Raw genomic sequence first — 18,594 nt, forward strand, 5'->3', positions numbered from 1 at the left:
TGTCTATCTGACGTCGATCTTAACTTTCGTAATTAAAACCTCTATCGCTATATCGCTATCGTTACCAACGCTGGCAATGACTCCGGTTCTATCAATCTCTTCCCTGCTTTATTTCCACCAATACTCTAATTGTCTCTTACTTATCTCGACTACTGGCCAGTGAATCCTTCCATCTTCCTTGAATCCCAAAGCTTCTGGAAGGTGCACATTTCCTGCGTGTCTCGCTGGGTGAGTATCTTGGCATTTCATTTAGATGTGCCGAGTCGTTTCCAGGCTCTTTTTTGCAGCACACACGTGCATATTTTCTCCGCTATGATTCTCGTCCTCAGGCAGCCAGCCAGGGCCTCAAATAGCAATAGCGTTATCACACAGGATTTCCTTCCATGTTTATTTCTTACTGTGTGTCTAAACCTCCATTCTTTCACCTTTTGTATCCACTTTACCCAGTCTCTGTTTCTCTCACTTTCATTTTTATCACTCCTGTTCATCTATTTACACTTTTAATTGCTCTGTACTTGGTTGCCAACTTTCTTGACTGCATCCTCCATTCCGTGTCCACGCTCTTGAAGTACAGATATTAGTGCACTTAACCCGGCCATTTCATATCATCCATGTTCCTTAGGTCTTTCTTCCAAACTAATCTTGCTGTGCACATCTCCGACTTCAAAAGAAGCCCAACCATTGTCACCTTTGCACTCGTTCATTTCTGGTTTTACCGTAGGTTCCCAAACCAGTCGGCCCAAGACCTTTTAGTTATTTTCCAACCCCGACAGGATTTCTGATTTATAGCACAGAATTGCATTTGCGAACGTAAGAGCTGGCATCCTTACTCGTTTCCAGATTTCTCGCACCACCTCGTATTTACTGTAGCCCCAAAGTTCTCTAGGATTCATTATTGCTGCATTCCGCTTCCCTTTCATTTTTCGATTATCTTGGTGGACGCTTGAGAAGGTCTTCGCCTCGTTTATGTATACACCCAGGTGTTTATATTGCGTATGGGTATGATTTCCTGTTGCATTAATACGTCATCACTCGTGTCTTCATTAAAGATCACAATTCTTGATTTCTCTACGCTAAACGGAAGGCCTGGATTTGTCGCTGCATTGCCACTTATATTATCAAGTCTCTGTAAATATCTTGCGTTTTTCCCCTAGTAGCGCTATATCGTCCGCATACGTCAGCCCAGACACCTTCTGTTGCACCATTCGCCCATTACGCATGTAAGACAGATCAAACGCTAATTCACTGCTATCAAGTGGTATATTTCTATGCCCTTAACATAGAGCGTGAACAACGGTGGAGAGTGAGGACGTCCCTGCTTCAATCCTCGGTTATATTTCACAACTCCATTACATTTCCGACCTTCCCATACAGCTTGTACTCAATTGTCTCTATATATCTCACTCTCAGCTGCTCCACGAAGTCATCTATGTCTACGTGCTTGAGATCATCCCATAGCAATTCCCTACTACCTTGTCGTAAGCTCCCGTAATATCTAGAAATACTATCCATAAATGTCTTATGAGCCCTTGAAATCTCTATGCGCTGAGTTAGTACGAAGATATTATCCTCTAAGCGCATGACTGGTGTGAACCTCTAGTGGCTGCAGGAGAGTCATCTGGCGGCGAGAGGTGGAAGATGGCAGACAACAGACGTACGACGAATCGGCTCATATATCTATAGTCACATATACAACAGCGATGGCTGTGCTGGTTAAAGACTGTTATCTGCGAAATTACGCAGTGAAACAGCAAACGCTACCTAAATGTCATCGCTGCAACAGAATGTACTCCTTCGAGCTAATATTTCTTTTATTAAAGCGAACGGCTTTTTAGAAGCGTTCGACTATTCGCTTACATTGGCAAGTATTGTAGGTGGTTTCTGCATAATTTTCCTCTTGTTTTTCACGCGCTTGATTTCTTTCTCCGCTATTATTTCAATTCCCCTTTCCCCTTACCTCTGCCCCAGCGTGTGGCATCGAACCAGAGGCCTCTCCTTTGATTAAACTTCCTTTTCTATCCCATTCTATCTATCCGATTCTACCTAGCTAGCTAGCTAGCTATCTACCCATCTACCTACCCATCTCTCTATCTATCTACCTATCTACTTCTCTCTTTATCTCAAATCAATGAAAACATGAAACTTGACGTTTGCTCTTTACAAGCTTCTCTTACACACCCTTTCTGTTTTGTTTTGTTTTTATTTTTCGATTACTTCGACGCAGGCCTGCAAGCAGCTTTCGGTTCTTGGTGCTCAAGAGCAGGTCAACAAGGTGCGGGATCTGCGTGAGTACGCCTGCCGCAAAAAAAAATTCTTCCACGTTCACTTTTTATTCCGAGTTAAGGGGCTACGCCTTCGCGATGCCCTTTATCACATAAAACTTCGACATGTGGACGTAGTCAGTAAAACTTCGCGAATACGTCACTCGACTTTTATTAAGTGCTGAAGTACAAGACAGTTCCCACCACCACTACGCTGACCACCTGTGACGTGGCGTTGGTTACATGACCGATGGTTACATGACCAGGACTATAGAAGTTTAGCAATGTCCTGCGCACCGGTAGCCTGTCTCTACCATCTATAACCGAAACTACCAAGGGCTACTTCTATCTTCAGCATTTTTCCGTTTCCGGAAGTGATAAATTGTTTCGCTTTCTTACATTCTTGCAGAGGAAGCAGTAGCCGTGATGCAACACCACGACGCCATCACGTAAGCGGGTGCATAGCTTCGCGCGCTTGAAAACATTTTGACACGATTGCCCATAAGAACGTTTATGCCGTTTGCTTCTGCGTGTGTATGAAGGGGGGAAGGGGCTTATTTCTTTCCACATCTTTGGCGTAACTTGGTTTCAACAGATCACGGTCATATGTGTTCAATGACATGTCCGTTGTTTCTACGTTCACTCATAATTTGGAAGTCATTTGCATAAAATATAAACACAAAAGTCAAAATAGAGCACACTTAGCTTTATTGACTGCAAAGTGCTTGAAAATGATACGTCGAGAGAAGTACACCGGAGTGTTTGCCTACCGTAATGCCTTGTCGCGGACCAAGACACTTAGATATAATTTAACCGTCAAGGAGAAATCTCTTGAAACGCTTTTTTTTTTATATTCACGTTCTTCCCAAGCTCTATTTCTTGAGTGACACCATGATTTTTTTCTGCTTACTTCAAGGGGAACTTCAGTCAGCCGTGTTGCCAGTGACTATGCGGACATACTATCTCGGGGCATCGCCAAATGCGAGGCAAGTGTACAAAAGAAACCGCGTATGTGGTTCATGGTTTATGGCGCTTGTAGGTCTCCTTCGTAGCATCGTGACACAGTTATCTGGATGAAAATATTCCCTTATTAGCATTCCTCTACCGTGCAAGCCTCCGTATAACTGATTTGCGTTTTGATATGAATCAAAATTAGGCTCTACAGATTTCTTCAAATTAGGCGCCGAGCGGTACGTGAAATTCGCCTCTGCACATATGTTATGGGCCAGGGGGACACAAAGAGAGATACTTTTCACTGCCAGCCACCCAATTAACCTAGATCTATTAGTGAACTCTTTAGCGAAAGCAGTAAGCGGGCGTGTATGTATTACGACGTAAAGGCAGTCGTATTCATACACAGCTCCATTTGCTAGACCTCTTCTAGCAAGCCCTTGTTGCGAGATATCCGTGTGCAAAATTTTCATCTCAGTTCGTCTGTATTACACATACAAGACCGTCAGGATACTCGGAAAGTTGCCTCCTGGTGTGACCCGGACGTTTCGTCACATACTGGCCGCGCAAATTATCCCCTGGCCGCATAACTTACGTTTTAGTTGTAATTTTATATTTCAGTTTATGAGAAATCCGTGAACCCTAATTTTGATCACGCAGTATTTAACCGCTATACGGCGCAATAACGTTGCCCTGAAAGGCCAAACTGGTATGCCCCGCTGTGCGTCTTCTTTCTGGGGTTTTACGTGCCAAAACCAGTTCTGATTATGAGGCACGCCGTATAGCGGAGGATTCCGGATTAATTTTGACCACCCGGGGTTCTTTAACGTGCACTACGATTCGCAAGCACACGGGCGTCTTTGCATGTTCCGCTGTGCGTCAAAAGCTTAAAAGGCAAAAGGTAAAACGAGTTAACCCACTTCGTAGACTCAATCATAATAATCACTGAAACATAAAGTTTCTGGTAGACAGACAGACAAAAAACTTTATTAAATAGGTCCTGAGAAGCCCTGCCCTGTTTCTGGTAAAAGAAAAAAAAAACACAAGGATAGCACTGTGTCATGTTGTTTCTTCGCTCGGTGCCCGTCTGTGTGCGCTGTTAATTACCCTTTAATTAAAAAAAAGAAGCTTGCAGCTTCTGTGGAATTTGTTCTTGGTATAACTCAATGGTCGCAGGAGGTTCTCAGCTCAGCCATGTCTACTCTGTCGATGAGCACCGGACCCCTGCGCAGTCTTCGTGGTGAAGAGCGGTCGCAAGTGTTCGGATTCTGTCACCATCTCAACGAGAGCCACTGCCTCCACAGCGAGGAGGAGTCTGAGGTGCCGGTGCCAAGCGCTATATTTTTTTTTTAATGAACACTGCACCTGGTGTTACGTAATGAAAGGAGTGGGCCACTTGGTGCCACAGCTACACATTAGTACATCTAATTTCTTTTTTTCTTTTTTGGTCACTGAAAATGTCGCAAAATGTACTCCTTTTCGTGCTCTTTCGGAAAACTGTAACGAGACATACTAATTTGGAATTGTTAATTTTTTTACTGATACATGTTGCTTATAACTCTATCAACCACCAGAACCCCCCCCCCCCTAACGTTTCACCTAACCTAACCTAACAAACGTGTCACTTCTGGTAAAAAGAAAATAATTTCATAAACAAATTCAACTTGATTTTGTTGCATTTTCCTATCTATTAGCTGTACTATTTTGTCACAGTATACTGCTTTATTATTACTTTTTATTTTTGTTCAATTTTTCATGTACACACTCATTCTTACTTTGATTGTCTACAGCTACCGTCAGCGTCTGCGCATATTATAATATCCCAGTATTTGCGTGTCCTAGTAATAACTTGGCTGCATGTAAATAACTTCTAACTTGGAGCCATTACAAGCCCGTGGCTAAGGATCCAAAGAGTAATCTATACGCCTGCAAACGTTCAAGTTTTTGTAGCTGAATAAGTTCAAACATGGAACGGCACTTTAAATCTCGAGGCGTGAGAAGTCTAAGAGGCTCCTGGTTAGCAGTAGACGCATTAAATGGCTGCGGTAGAGGCAGCGGCGAAAAGTTAGCACTTAACGAGCACATTACAACACCTAGTTGCGCATCAGCCCCAAGCCTCCGTGATCTTCGCAACGCGATACGCGCCGTGCCGATCGGCTCCCTGAGATTCTAACCTTAAACAAGTCGAGCAAGCAATAAGCTTGTTTCCAGCACACAGCAAAAGAGTCAAGAAAACATTCGCCATTTCTTATCTAGTGCTAACAAATACCGAACATGAAAAATCTTGGCCACGTACCAGCGGAATGCATTCCTTTCTGCACACCGCCGATCTTTACGCGAATATAATCTTCTAGCATCTCTGCTTCAAGGTTTGTGTAATGCATTTCTTCGTCTAATCAATTCAGAACTGGCACTGCTGGTAAGCATACACGCTTCGTCCATTCCTCAATATCACGATTTAAATCTTTATCATAAACATCATTTGCATTCTTACCGCCAAAGCGCCCGCAAAATCACCCATCACAGCGCAAGGAATGGTCGACAGAAAGTCAGCATGCTTTAACCAACAAAGGTATTTCCTCAACATATACAGGATACGGCAGGTAATTGAGAACAAACACGCTAGTGAAGCAAAACTTCACTTCTCTTTTAAAAGACTATTTATGAAGGTTGATGACAAAGGTTGATGACAAATGGGACAAAGGTCAACACGATGCTTCTAAATTTTATTTATTGACTTCGCTGCTAGCTTCAATGGCATCCTCAACTCGATCGACTCCGCCGGTCTTGATAAAGTGCCCTTTATGAACGTGGGTCATCGCGTTCACGATGGCTGCCTTTAAAAGGTCTTCCAAGTTGTGAGACAACTGTACTCCCTTTCAACAACGCCCTCAGCATATAATATAGTCCATCGGATTCAACTCAGGAGAGTTAAGAGGCCAAATTTTTTGAGGTGGTGAATATTTTCATACAACTGCTCCTCCTTGATTGAAGCGATATGTGCCGGCGTAGTCTTGTTGGAAAAATGTATGGTCGTTCCTGAGCGACATTCCAAGCCTTTACCATCATTACAGCGCTTCAACATATGCAGTAGCATTGACTCGGAGGTCCAAAATGAAAATACCTGTCTCGAAGACCACGGCATTCAAAGGAAACTTCGTGTGCATGACACTAGAATTATGTTTTGTGGCTGCGGCAAATCCACCTGCCACCATTAAGCAACGTCTAAATATCCGAATCACTGCGCTTGGCGGCAAACGCAACTTACACAGCGTGCCGTTTCATTTCATTGTTAGGACTGAAGACCGCCATCTTGGTGCAAATACTAGGTAGATGACGTGCAAGTCCCGTTGAAGCGTAACAAATAAATGTCTCAATTTCTCAAGTAGTTATTGCAGGATGACTACGTTCTCAATTACGTGCCGCACCCTGTAGTGCAAGCGAACCTTGATCCACAGTCGCGAAGTCTGCGCCCCCTACTGTCAATGAAACTTCATGTGGAAAAATACTATCAATACAGTGCAATATTATCTATCGTGCAGCATGCCATCAAGATAATGCAAATGAGTTTGGTTAAGGCTTGCTGCGTCACTCGCAGTTTACAGTCATCGTGTACAACCCGGCAAGTGCGGACGTGTCGACGTGCATCCGGCTTCCAGTGGATACCAACCGAAGCTCCCACTTTACCGTTACGGGACCTGGCGGCATCCGAGTTGAATCTCAGGCAAGTAAATCTTTTCTCTCAAGGTTTTTCAAAAACGTCAGAACAGAAAAGAAAACCAAGATGGAACGAATTCACTTCAACCAGCCAACACTGAGGTGGGCTGAGGAGATAGCGGAGGCCTATCACGACTAGTAGACGGACGTCTGGCAACAGAAGGTGCTGACATTGGAGCACACAGACCTCCCTCTAGCCCCCCCCCCTCCCCCCCGGCCCATCTCCTTTCTTAAAAAGGGAAATAAAAGTTTATTCATTCATTCGTAATCACTTCGTGAACGCTATTTACTGCCTCTGGCGTGGCGATTTTCAGACGATTGCGTATAACTTTCGTTTCGTTATTTAATAACGCATAACTTGTGCGTTATGTTGTAGCACAAATGGTTTCCAGCAGAACGTACTGACACGGACAGAAAGAGACGAGGACAGTACGTTTTGCTGGAAACCATTTGTGCTATGTGAAACCAACGAGCTCAGGCAAACCCTATTCTGGAGTTATGTTGTAGCTGTGTATAGTTTCCGTACACTTGTCGTAGCTCGTATGCTAAGTTGGCTTCCTTTGTACATCATATGAATATACTCTACAGTGCAACGGCGCTTTAAGGTATGCAAATAAGTTAACACGCGAAGTTAGATACGATATTATCCGTGTATTACGCGATAGCAACAGACCGCAAAGCGGATGTGGAGGGAGGTCCCATAGAGGGCGAATGCGGGCAGCGAAGATGACTGAGCAGGACAGCATGTCCATGTACAAGACAACCTAAAGTGCACCGTCGGCGACGTGCAACGCGCGCTCGCGCTAGCTGAAGTGAGGGGAGAGAAGGTTCTACCTAGTTAGAATGCACCATACCCTTTTCTATAGTTCCATGTAGCCTATGATAAAGAAGAAGACGTGAGTTGGGCTGACGGCGTTCCCGGCTCCTTTCGGAGAATATTGCTATAAGACGGTGGGAATTGAAACGCCGGTGGGCAGAGGCGGGAAGGCGGCGTCGAGACTTACAAATTACTCATTCCACGAACTTTGCTAAAGAAGGGAACTTTCGTGGTGTGATCGCTCAGCTAAAATGAAAGTTCCAAGGCAGCTGCGCAGGAAAGCCAAACGACACAAATAACGTAGAACTGACGCCACGGGCACCGAAATAACAACGCAGCTGCTTTACTACGAGTATGTCGAACCCGACTGGGTCCGTTAACGCTTATTTAGCTCATAGATTTTTCTAAACTTCGTGCTTGTGGATTCATACGTTTTTGTGGGGTTATTACGCTTATATATATATATATATAGCAAATATATATTTCCTTTGCGAATGGTTGCATGCAATGCGCAGCGGTTTGTTGAAACCAATCAGTTTACAAAACAACGAGGCCATTGAAGCCAGAAGAAGGAAGTTTATGCAAATCTATGGGCTATTCATATTGTGAGATGTACCGCAATGCATGAAGCTACCGTAGACTTGAATACTTGAAGCTACCGTATATATAGTTCCCTCTTGTCATTTGTGTGGGAAGCTCTCTACGGCACACTCGACTCCTCGTGTCTAAACACTTGGGCTGTTCTATATATAAAAAAGTAGCTTTAAGGCTACGTTGATAAAATGAGCCAGTACAGCAGCTATATTATGGCTTTATTATCACTGCTGTAGTCAGGTTACATTCGCCCTAAAGCTTATCGTTGCCGTCTTACAACATGGTGCCGTCAAATGAACAATTTCGTCTCCAGTATGAAGTCCGGACAGCAACTGCAAACGCAGCACAGCGCATATCAGGAATGGCAGCGCAGTTTACGCCACAAAAAGCAACCGATGCGGTGTCCGGACCATCTGTTCTGTTATGACTGTCCTATTTTCTTTTCTGTCGCCTTCTCTTCGGCGCTTGACTTCATATCATGGGCTTTCACGTTTTTCTTTCACATCTATTACTATCGTAGCAAACAAGAACATGGCACTGACTGGTCAACCGGAGCATTTAAAAAAATAACTGAATGGCAGTGTGCTGTGTTGACCCCTCACCTACCCGAGATCCGCGAATCACGAAAGCGCATACGACTCGGAGCCAGCCGTGGACGGCCTCTCTTTCGAAAGACTCGCCCATCTTACAATTAAGCCCACAACCGCACCGGCAGTGTACTCATTCTGAACACGAAAGTTTACGTGACGCCGAACAACAGGGGCCACGCATTGACCTGCCCAGAGTGAGTCCCACCACCTCCCAGAAGCCAGGGCGCGAGCATTCGCCACACGACCAGTCTTGTGGTGATTGCAAGATGTGTGATGAGAGGCTAAGTACGTGCAAACTTTAATCATATTCTTGCTGTAATGTTTCGAGAAAATTGACACTGGTTTGACGTAGGACGCTGCATCCTCACGGACGACGAAAAGTAGCCGTGAAGTTCGTCTTGAATACCACGGCATGAAGTGAAAGTACGAGATGCAGCGTGACATGGCAGAGCACAACCCACTATGTTGCGTCTTCGTCTTGGTGTCCATGTCCCTCGGATTTCTTCAGGTCTCAGGGGGACATTCGCAGATAGAGCAAAAACGCCACTATTCCGTGTCGTTCGCAGGTGGTGCAACTGTCCCGTCACCCAGAAACATCGAGCATCGAGGCATTCACGAATGCCACCGCCGCGCTGCTGTTCCAGGCTCTTGTCAAGCCGCTGGGATTCAGCGTGTACAGGGTGGCATCGCCTCACGAACCAATTGCTTCGCCAGCAGCGGACAGCTTCTTGGAGCTCGATAGGCCAGCCGCTGTCATCGAAAACAAGGTGAAGCGAGGGCCGAGTAAAAATTGGAAACGCTTAAGCTTCGCCTTTAAGAGTAGAACGCGTTAGCATTCAAAAATCCCCTGACTGCTTCTCACGCTTCCCGGCAAGTACCACCAGGTAGACGCGTCGTTCGCTCAGGTGCTATTCAAAGGGTGCTAACAAGAAAACAATACAATTACTAACCCTGCAGCTTTGCCGAGATTGTTTCAGTGGTACATACTGCTCGTAACAAATTTCGCCAAAGTAAATATTCATTGCAGTCGGCCTAAAGGGACCGAAAACTAATTTTACATGCCCACTCTGAACCGCCAGAGTCGATCACCAAAGTTGTGAGGTTTTATGTGGCAAAGGCACGAAATGATCGGAATAAATGATCGGATGATCGGAATTTGGGCCACTGCATTGACACCGCGGCTACATTAAGACTTCGACTTGAATTCTTTGCACGGTGTCCTTCAGTATGGCCGATCTGGAGACTTAGAGTTCCACATGTTCTTTTGTTATTGCTTTATCAGAACACTGGAATAAAGGACACATACCCTGTATGAAACACTTTATGGCTACTGCAAATAATGGGAATTTAACCACATTATTATGAAACACATTGTAGAACATCTCTAAACTCACTTGAGGGCATACTGCGGTTCTGGAAGGTTGGATGTACACATCGATACAATTCTTCCTGTTCGTAACAGCGTTAACGTTGTGTAGTTCACTAGCGCAGAAATAATTTCAAATCTGCAAGTCCCTGGTGCAGGGACTTGCCCGAAAAGCGAAACTTTATTCGAACTTTAGCGAACATTAGACAGTTTTAGTATTGCGGAAATGGCACCACGCTAAACGCAATAAAATAGCGGGGTCAGACTGCGCATGCTCAGAACGCTATTTCAGTTTTGCGGATAGCGTGCGTCCGCTATTTCTGAAATATAGCGGAGACGCTAAACGCTCGCTAAGTTTTTAGCGTTGCAAACATGGTGGCACCCTCGGCTCGAACGCTTGACATGCAGGCTCGTTTCAAGGCTTGGCGTGGATCACACGGCTAGTTTGGTTGTCGAGCTGCTCAGTTTGCTGCTTTGACTACTCGCAGCTAGATGGTTTTGCGCTTAGCGGCGCATCGTTGTCTTACGCTATACTAAAACTCTATCGAACAGCGTTCCGCAAAGATTTAGCGTGCGTAACACGCTAACGCTAACGCAAGCATTTTCCGCAATACTAAAAGTCTCTATTATCCGAAACTCCTCGGATAATGTTCTAGCACTACGCAGGGGCGAAGTGTTGATGCGACGCAGCCCGTAGATTGAGGCAACCCCTGCTGGTACAAGGAACCACGCCCCTGGCATCTACCAGGCGTCTCGCAATGCTGGCGCGCTATGCGTTGTTAAGCGCCTCCTGTAACGCTGCAGGCGTGCCACCCTTCGGTGGTGTACCAGGCGAGACCGACGGCAAACCGACGGCGTTATAGTCAGTTTAGTCAGCGCCCCGTTAAATATTAGACAACGCTAGCTTGACATTTACAGCTCGGACTAGAGCCTGCATACAGCAGCTTAACAGGAACGCCACTGTGCTTATATAATGTGCATGCGCACGACGCTTATGCCAACAGCGGAAGGCACAACGTTAGACCTGGCTCCGCCACTGCGGCGATTGAGCGTAGCATTGATGGAGCGTTCACTTCGATTCGTCATTCCTACAGCGAAACTGTTTCTGTGGACCCTGTGCCGTCATTAGGTCTCTTCGATTATCTCTCCCTGACAGTTCCGGACTGCCCGAGGCAGTGCTTTCAGCCAATTAGCGTTGCGTATGCAGCTTCTCGGACAGTCCGGACCTGTCAGAGACGGATAATCGAAGAGGCCCATGTCGGTTCGCTAAAACCACGTGACCTAGCGGGAGAAAAGGGGGAAAAGAGCTCAACCCTGTGAGAATGCTGAGAGAGAGGGTTCAGATGAAAAAGTTGTCGCAGTTTCACCTGAAAGGTGAAGCATCAATTGCGATAGCAAATTTGTAGAGAGCTATACGGAGTAATGATATTAGCTTTATCAGCTGTATAAACTTGGACATGCAGCAGCACCGGCAACGCGCAGAACTGTTGTCGACGCCGTCGGCGTTTTGCCCGCGTTCGCTCAAAATGCGTGCGGCGTTGGTGACTGTTTCCGGAGCCTCTGATATAAATAGGCACTTGGTGCCGCAGCTAAACGTCGCCTCCCTTCCCCCCCCCTCCCCCACGGCCTCTCGCGCGTCGGAAGAAGGCGCGTTTGCTCTACATATCTGGTGATTGTAAAGGAGGAAAGAGACGCCTACTTCTGCAGTTCTGCAGCCCTTAAGGGAGCACGGCGCAGAACGCGCGTTTGTTCTCCGCCGTGCGTTCACTCCCCGTGAAAGCGCGCGCCCCTCGCACCCTTTCACTCGCACATACAGCGTTCGGCGGCGCGCGGCGACGATTTCATCTCCATTGACGTCATACGGAACCTCACGGCAACGGCGACGGCGACGCCGACGGCAGAAATCTGCTTTTGAGTGTCCATATAATTGATAAAAGAGAACGGGGAGAGTGGTTGACGTAAGTCGCGCCGTCCAATACTCGTGTTGGAGGGGGAGAGCGTGAGCCGCGCCAACCAATGGCGGTGTACGAAAAATGTAGGTCAACGGAGGAGTGGGATGTAAGAGGTATTCGCGTCAGCGTTTGTTATATATAGGGAGCTTTCGTCAAGGACTCTGGTCTGGGAACGTCGTAGAAGAAAAATCGCCGAATATCCATGAAGTGAATGATGATGAGTGGGCGAAGCACTGGGGAATCATTCGGGTAAACCACAGCTACGGACGAGAGAGAATGAGAGCGCGCGTCGGCAACGAACGCCCTTGTGCAATGCAGCGCCCCTAGCTACGGACGAGAAAGAGAGCGCGCGTCGGGAACGAACGCCCTTGTGCACCGCAGCGCCCCTAGCTACGGACGAGAGAGAAAAACGCCGGAAGCTGGAGCTTGGCATACATATGCTATAGATATACATACATACATATTATATATATATATATATATATATATATATATATATATATACATATACATACATTGCAGTCTACATGCCAACCAGAGCTACGGACTACGAGGGACAAGGCTCGGCCCTAAGGTGCTTCGTCCCTAAAAGCGTGAGGAACGCGCTAGGAACGCCGTCGCTCGTGGACGCCGACGCGTCTCATCCCCCGCAAGTACCTAGGGTGCCTCGATGCCCAGCAAGTACCGCCGTTCGGGCCAGCCAAGCGGCCGCGAATGCAACTACTGCTCGGACACTCGCTCCCATTGCAACTGGCCGGACGCGGCAGGCCCGCTAACACAGCTTCGCTGTTGGACCATCTTCACGGAGTGGAAGAGGCGGTGATTTTTTACAACCAAACTCACACCGCGCCACTGGAACCCCCCTAATCCTCCGCACGCACACACCGTGCACACGCTGTCAATAGCGGAATAACACGACGGCGGAGACGGTACAGCCGATAGCCTGAATGCGTCTCTAGCATTTGTATCGGAATGAAAGGCAACCATCTTGAAGGGAGTACACGATGCACCCAAGGTAGACTAATGTACACAAAGTCAGCAAAGAACAAAGATACTAAACTTGGCGGCACCTTCCACTACGCCGTTTCTAAGAGCGCTGCCTCATATTGGGAACGAGATCTACCGTAGTCGCCGCCTGGCGGACACTCGCTGAGCCACGCATATTGTGGATGACGCGTCGCGTCATCCACATATGTGTGGATGACGCGACGCGTCATCCACAATATGTGTCAATATGTCAATCCGAAGTTACAATATATCGGCATTCACATGCATACCACAGTGCAGCAGCGCCACATTTCCCTCTAGGTAATATAGTGAGAAACTATGATAGGAGCTAAAGCTCCTAAAAGCTAAAGCAGGCGCTGGTGACGCAGATACGAGCGGAGAAGGAGACGGTGGCCGAGAAAGAACAACGGAGCTTCACTAGGGTCCTTTTCATACTCCTCGAGGCATAATAAATTGCTTGAGTGGGCGCCCCCGGAGGTCCCTACAGAAAGCCTCCATAGCGTACTGGGGAAAAAAAGCAGAGAAGATGTTGATGCGACCAGATCCTTTACAGGAAGTGAAGGGTAGATAGAGGAAGTTTTAAATTGTGGGGTTTTATGTGCCAAAACCACGATCTGATTATGAGGCACGCCGTAGTGGGGGACTCCGGAATAATATGGCGCCAATGGGGTTCTTTAACGTGCACCTAATCTAAGTACACGGGTGCTTTCTGCATTTCGCCCCCGTCGAAATGCGGGGGCCGTGCGCCGGGATTCGATCCCAATACCTCGTCCTCAGCAGCCCAACACCCATAGACACTAAACAACCACGGTGGGCGATGGAGAAGTTTTGACGAAGAGAAAAAAAAATGTCGCAGTTTCACCCGAAAGGCGAAGCATCAATTGCGATAGCAACTTATTAGAGAGTTATATGGAGTAAGGATTGGTAGTTTTATCAGCTGTATAACTTGGACATGCAGCAGCACCAGCAACGCGCAGAACTGTTGACACCGTTGCCATTTTGCCCGCGTTCGCACCGAACGCGCGCGGCCTTGGTGACTGTTGCCAGGGCCTCTTGGGGCGGCTCGGAGGTTTTCGACGAGATCAGAAACAGGACACTCGTCGAGCAGCGCCGGAAGTCTTTACCACATTCTCGCCTCGCAACGTTTTTATATAAATACCCATTTGGTGCCACAGCTAAACGTCACCTCCCCTCCCTCCCTCCTCCCTCCTTCCCTTCCTTCCGCCCACGGCCTTTCACGCGAAGGAAGAAGTCGCGTTTGGTCTATATATACGGCGATTGCAAGGAGAAAAGAGACGCTTAATTCTGTATCCCTTGAGGGAGCACGGCGCAGAACGCGCGTTTGCTCTCCGCCGTGCGTTCGCTCCCCGTGAATGCGCGAGTCCCTCGCCCCCTTTCACTCGCACATACATCGTCCGGCGCGCGGCGCCGATTTCATCACCGTTGACGTCATACGGAACTTCACGGCGATGGCGACGCCGACGGCAGAAATCCTCTGAGTGTCATATAATTGCTATCGCAATAATAAGTAACAGTGTCGTCGATGCGTGCGCACTACCACGCGCCTGCTCGTACATCATCACTGGCTTGGCGCTTCCGGTCCTTGCTCCCCTTGCAGTACAGTGTACTAGAATAGGGGCAGTGTGCTCACTGCCGTATCCCTGCGCCGCGTCGCCGCGGCGCACTCAGCGTCGACTGCTCCGGCGCCCGCCAGAGGCGCTGCCGCCAGTTTCTCCTGAAAACTTCCCTCGCTTGGTATGGAGTGCGTTCTGTTGGATCGCGACGTTGACCGTTCTCCCTCAAGGGCTGCAGAATATAGCGCCAACCTTTCCTTTCTGAAAACTAACCACTTAATATCGACGTTGTCGGCTCTCGACTGCAAGTCCCTCTGTGCAGTATCCTCTGTGCTTGACGCTTTACTCAATGTGCACTCTGAGTGAGTGAGAATGGCTAGCCGCCGTCGAAAATACTGCATTGCACCCAAGTGCAGAACTGGCTACAGTCGTGTGAAAGATGCACCAAAGGCGTCTTTGCTCAGCGTTCCACGTGATGAAGAACGGCGAAAGGAATGGGAGAGGAACCTCAACCGTGCAGATAAGACACTGGAGGAATCTTGCGGGTCTGTGAGTTACACTTCGAACCGCGATCATAATTAGGGTCTTGTGCACTTATAGAGTGCAAAGAGGTGTGCATTCCTCGTGAAATTGCCACTGCTATCAAAAACGCTGTTTCCACGATTCTTCCGAATTTACCACAGTACTTGACGAAGACGACACCGAAGCCCAGGAACAAAGGAAAAGGTGTGAAAGGGACGAAGCACCCGCGAAGAAAATCCGAAGCGCACCCTAGACAGTAGCCTATTCGGAGTTTTCACCGGCTGCTCCCGGCGCTTCCGGGATCATTCTTTATTTCGTTGTAAATAAACATTGTTATTGCATAAATGTAACCTTGTATTTTCATCCTTTCGATTTTCATGTCGCAATACGTTACGAAAGATGTAATACATAAATAACCAGCTAACAGCTTAAATTGTGCAGCAGTGAAGCCCGTTTCACATGGTGCGATTTGTCTGCGAATTTGCACGTGCGAATTCGCAGCTGCGGAAAATAGGCCGCCGGACCCATCGTGCATGCGTTTTTTCGATGTTCGGCGTGCTGAACTTCTCTGCGAAAAACGCAGATGCGTGGTAGCGACTGTAGCGGTGGAAACAGACGACCAATAGGAGGCAGCTCGCTCATACGTTATCGCCAGTCATAATGCTTAACGAGTATGCGAAAACGCAGCTGCCGTAGATCCATGTGAAATGGGATAGCGAATTTTTCATCTGCGGGAATCGCAGCTGCGAAAAAACGCACTGCAAATTTGCACCATGTGAAACGGGCTTGATACCTAAGATTCAATTCGTGAATAGATGGAGCAACGTGAAAATGTCTAAGGCGCTGCACGCCTTACCTGCAAAAAAAAAACAAAAAAAAAAAAAAAAAAAACAAACGAAGTGGTGGTTAAATTCGGCGCGGTGGTGCTGGGAACGCGGATGCACGGTAGTTGTGGGGAAACCACACTGACCATTTTATCGATCAGCTGCAGAAAAACTCGAGTGTCTCTTGCTACCGTAGCAAGATAGCAACAGCATGCATAGCAAGGCTAGTTCATCCGTGTCCCCGGCTCAAAACATCACCAACCCTCTGTAGATCAGCCGCAACAATAGTAATTTATTTCACTGCACACTGCGAAGGTGCACCAAAAGAACTTTCGTGTGCTGCATCGTGAAATTTATACGGTGAAAACAGCAACACGCCATAGCTGTTTTACCGCGACGCGTAGGAAAGTTTCAGGTGACGCTGCGAACCGCGCCGCCTGTCGGCGGCGACACAAGTGCGTCAAGCTCTGCCGCGTGTGAGCGCACTACAACTCTTCTAGTACACTGTAACTTGCAGGTACGGGGTGTGCGCGCCACAAATAGACGAAGTTCGGTGCTAGTTCGAATTCCTTGGACGGTGACCTTACTACGACCTGTCTGGAGACTTGCCGTCCCGCGTGTTCTTTTGCTATTGCTTCAACGGAACACTGGGATAAAGGACATGTACCCTGTATGGAACTCTTTATGACTACTGCAAATAATGCCGGTTTGATCAAAGTGTGATGAAACATATTGTAGAACATCTCTAAGTTAACGTGAGGGCATACTGCGGTTCTGAGAGGCTGGATGTACACATCGAAACTGTTCCTTGTTCTGAACAAAATTTCAATGGTCGAGCTGGTTCATACATTGACCTGCGTTTGCATGTTAACGTGAAGTTTGGCAGCGCAGTCCCGAATGGCGAAAGTTTAAAGTTGAATTCCTCGGATAGTGTTTAGCATTACGCAGCTGCAACATGTTGGCGTGAGCAGCACGTAGGTTTAGGCAATTTCTGCTGGGTGCAAGGGCCCGCGCCTTTGGCAGCTACCACGTGTCTCGTAACGCTGGGCGCTGCTAAGCGCCGCCATTTAGGATACAGGCATGGTAACCCTCGGTGCTGTACGAGACGAGACCGACGCAAAACCGTCAGCGTTGGTTGCCGCGCGGGAACAGCTATCGCACCTACGCTTCTACGGACACCGGCAAATCGGCCACAGATTCGCACTGCGCGTTTCCGACAGCACCAAAATGTCTACTCTGTGCATGACGGAGCACAGCCTGTGGCAACGTGCCATAAAGGCTAAATGATGGTGATGATGATGATGACGATGTTATATGGAATCCCCCTTTCAAACAGGCTTGACGAGAAATTCCCTTTTAGGCTGCTTCATTTAATTAGGTTCTACTGCATCTATCACCATCTAGCCTTTTGCCTATCTGATCTCGATCTTTCGTATTTAGAACTTTTATCACTGTATTGTACCGTAACCTACGCTTGCAATGACTGCGGTTCTATCAATCAGTGTGTTCCCTGTTTTTTTTTTTCACAATACTTAGTCTTCTACTAAAACTAATTCAACCTTGCGCTTCTCAGACTACGAAAGAAGACCAACCCATGTCAGCTTGCCGTGCCTCAGTTGTGGTTTTACCCCCCCCCCCCCAAGCTAGTTGGCCCAACGACCTTGGGTAATCTCTAACGCCGACAAGATTTCTGATTTAAAACACCGAATGCATTTGAGAACGTTAACACGCGCGTAGTTACTTTTCCAAATTCCTCGTACCACACCGTCTTTATTGTAGCACTAAGTGCTCCATCTTTCATTATTTCTGCATTCCGCTTACCTCCTTTCATTTTTTTAGATATTCTCGGTGGGTGCTTAAGTATTTCCTTCGTTTTTGCATACGCAGAGGTATCAATATGTCTGACTATGGGTATGACTTGCTGTTGAATTGACACCACGTAATTACTCGTCTCTTCATTAAGATCATAATTCCCGATGTCCTCTGTGCTAAACTTAAGGTCTAGATGCGTCGCTTGCAATTGCCTTTTCTATTCGTAAGTCTCTGCAAATCCCTCACAATATCTACTATAGACCTATAGGTCATTCGCATACATCAGCCCCGGGAGCTTCTGTTGCATCTTTTTCCTATTACGATGTAAAAATAGATCAAAACCAGATTCACTGTTTTTCAGTCGTTTTCTATACCCTTAACATAAAGCGTGGACAACATTGGAGACATAGGACATCTTTGCTTCAATCCGCGGTGAATTCCACAACTTCGTGGATTTCTGGCCCTCCCATACAATTTGCACTCTGTTGTCTCTATACAGGGTGTTTTTTTTTTTTTTTTTTTTTTTTGGGGGGGGGGGGGGGGGGCTGCCTGAAATTTAAGAAGATTGCTACGGCAGATAACACAATTTGAACCCTTGATAATAAT

General features: G+C 47.2%; 1 protein-coding gene across 1 annotated transcript in view; it reads left to right on the forward strand.

Annotated features, from left to right (window-relative positions):
* The window catches only part of LOC119431553 (lysosomal alpha-mannosidase), a 102,536-nt gene that overhangs the window by 49,000 nt on the left and 34,942 nt on the right, over positions 1–18,594 (forward strand). Inside the window, exons 9-11 of the mRNA XM_037699033.2 lie at positions 4,389–4,538; positions 6,811–6,936; positions 9,497–9,697. Of these exons, the coding sequence (XP_037554961.2) occupies positions 4,389–4,538; positions 6,811–6,936; positions 9,497–9,697 (477 nt within the window). The remainder of the gene's footprint in view (positions 1–4,388; positions 4,539–6,810; positions 6,937–9,496; positions 9,698–18,594) is intronic.

Source organism: Dermacentor silvarum, chromosome 10, assembly GCF_013339745.2.
Source record: "Dermacentor silvarum isolate Dsil-2018 chromosome 10, BIME_Dsil_1.4, whole genome shotgun sequence".
Classification (NCBI taxonomy): Eukaryota; Metazoa; Arthropoda; class Arachnida; order Ixodida; family Ixodidae; genus Dermacentor; species Dermacentor silvarum.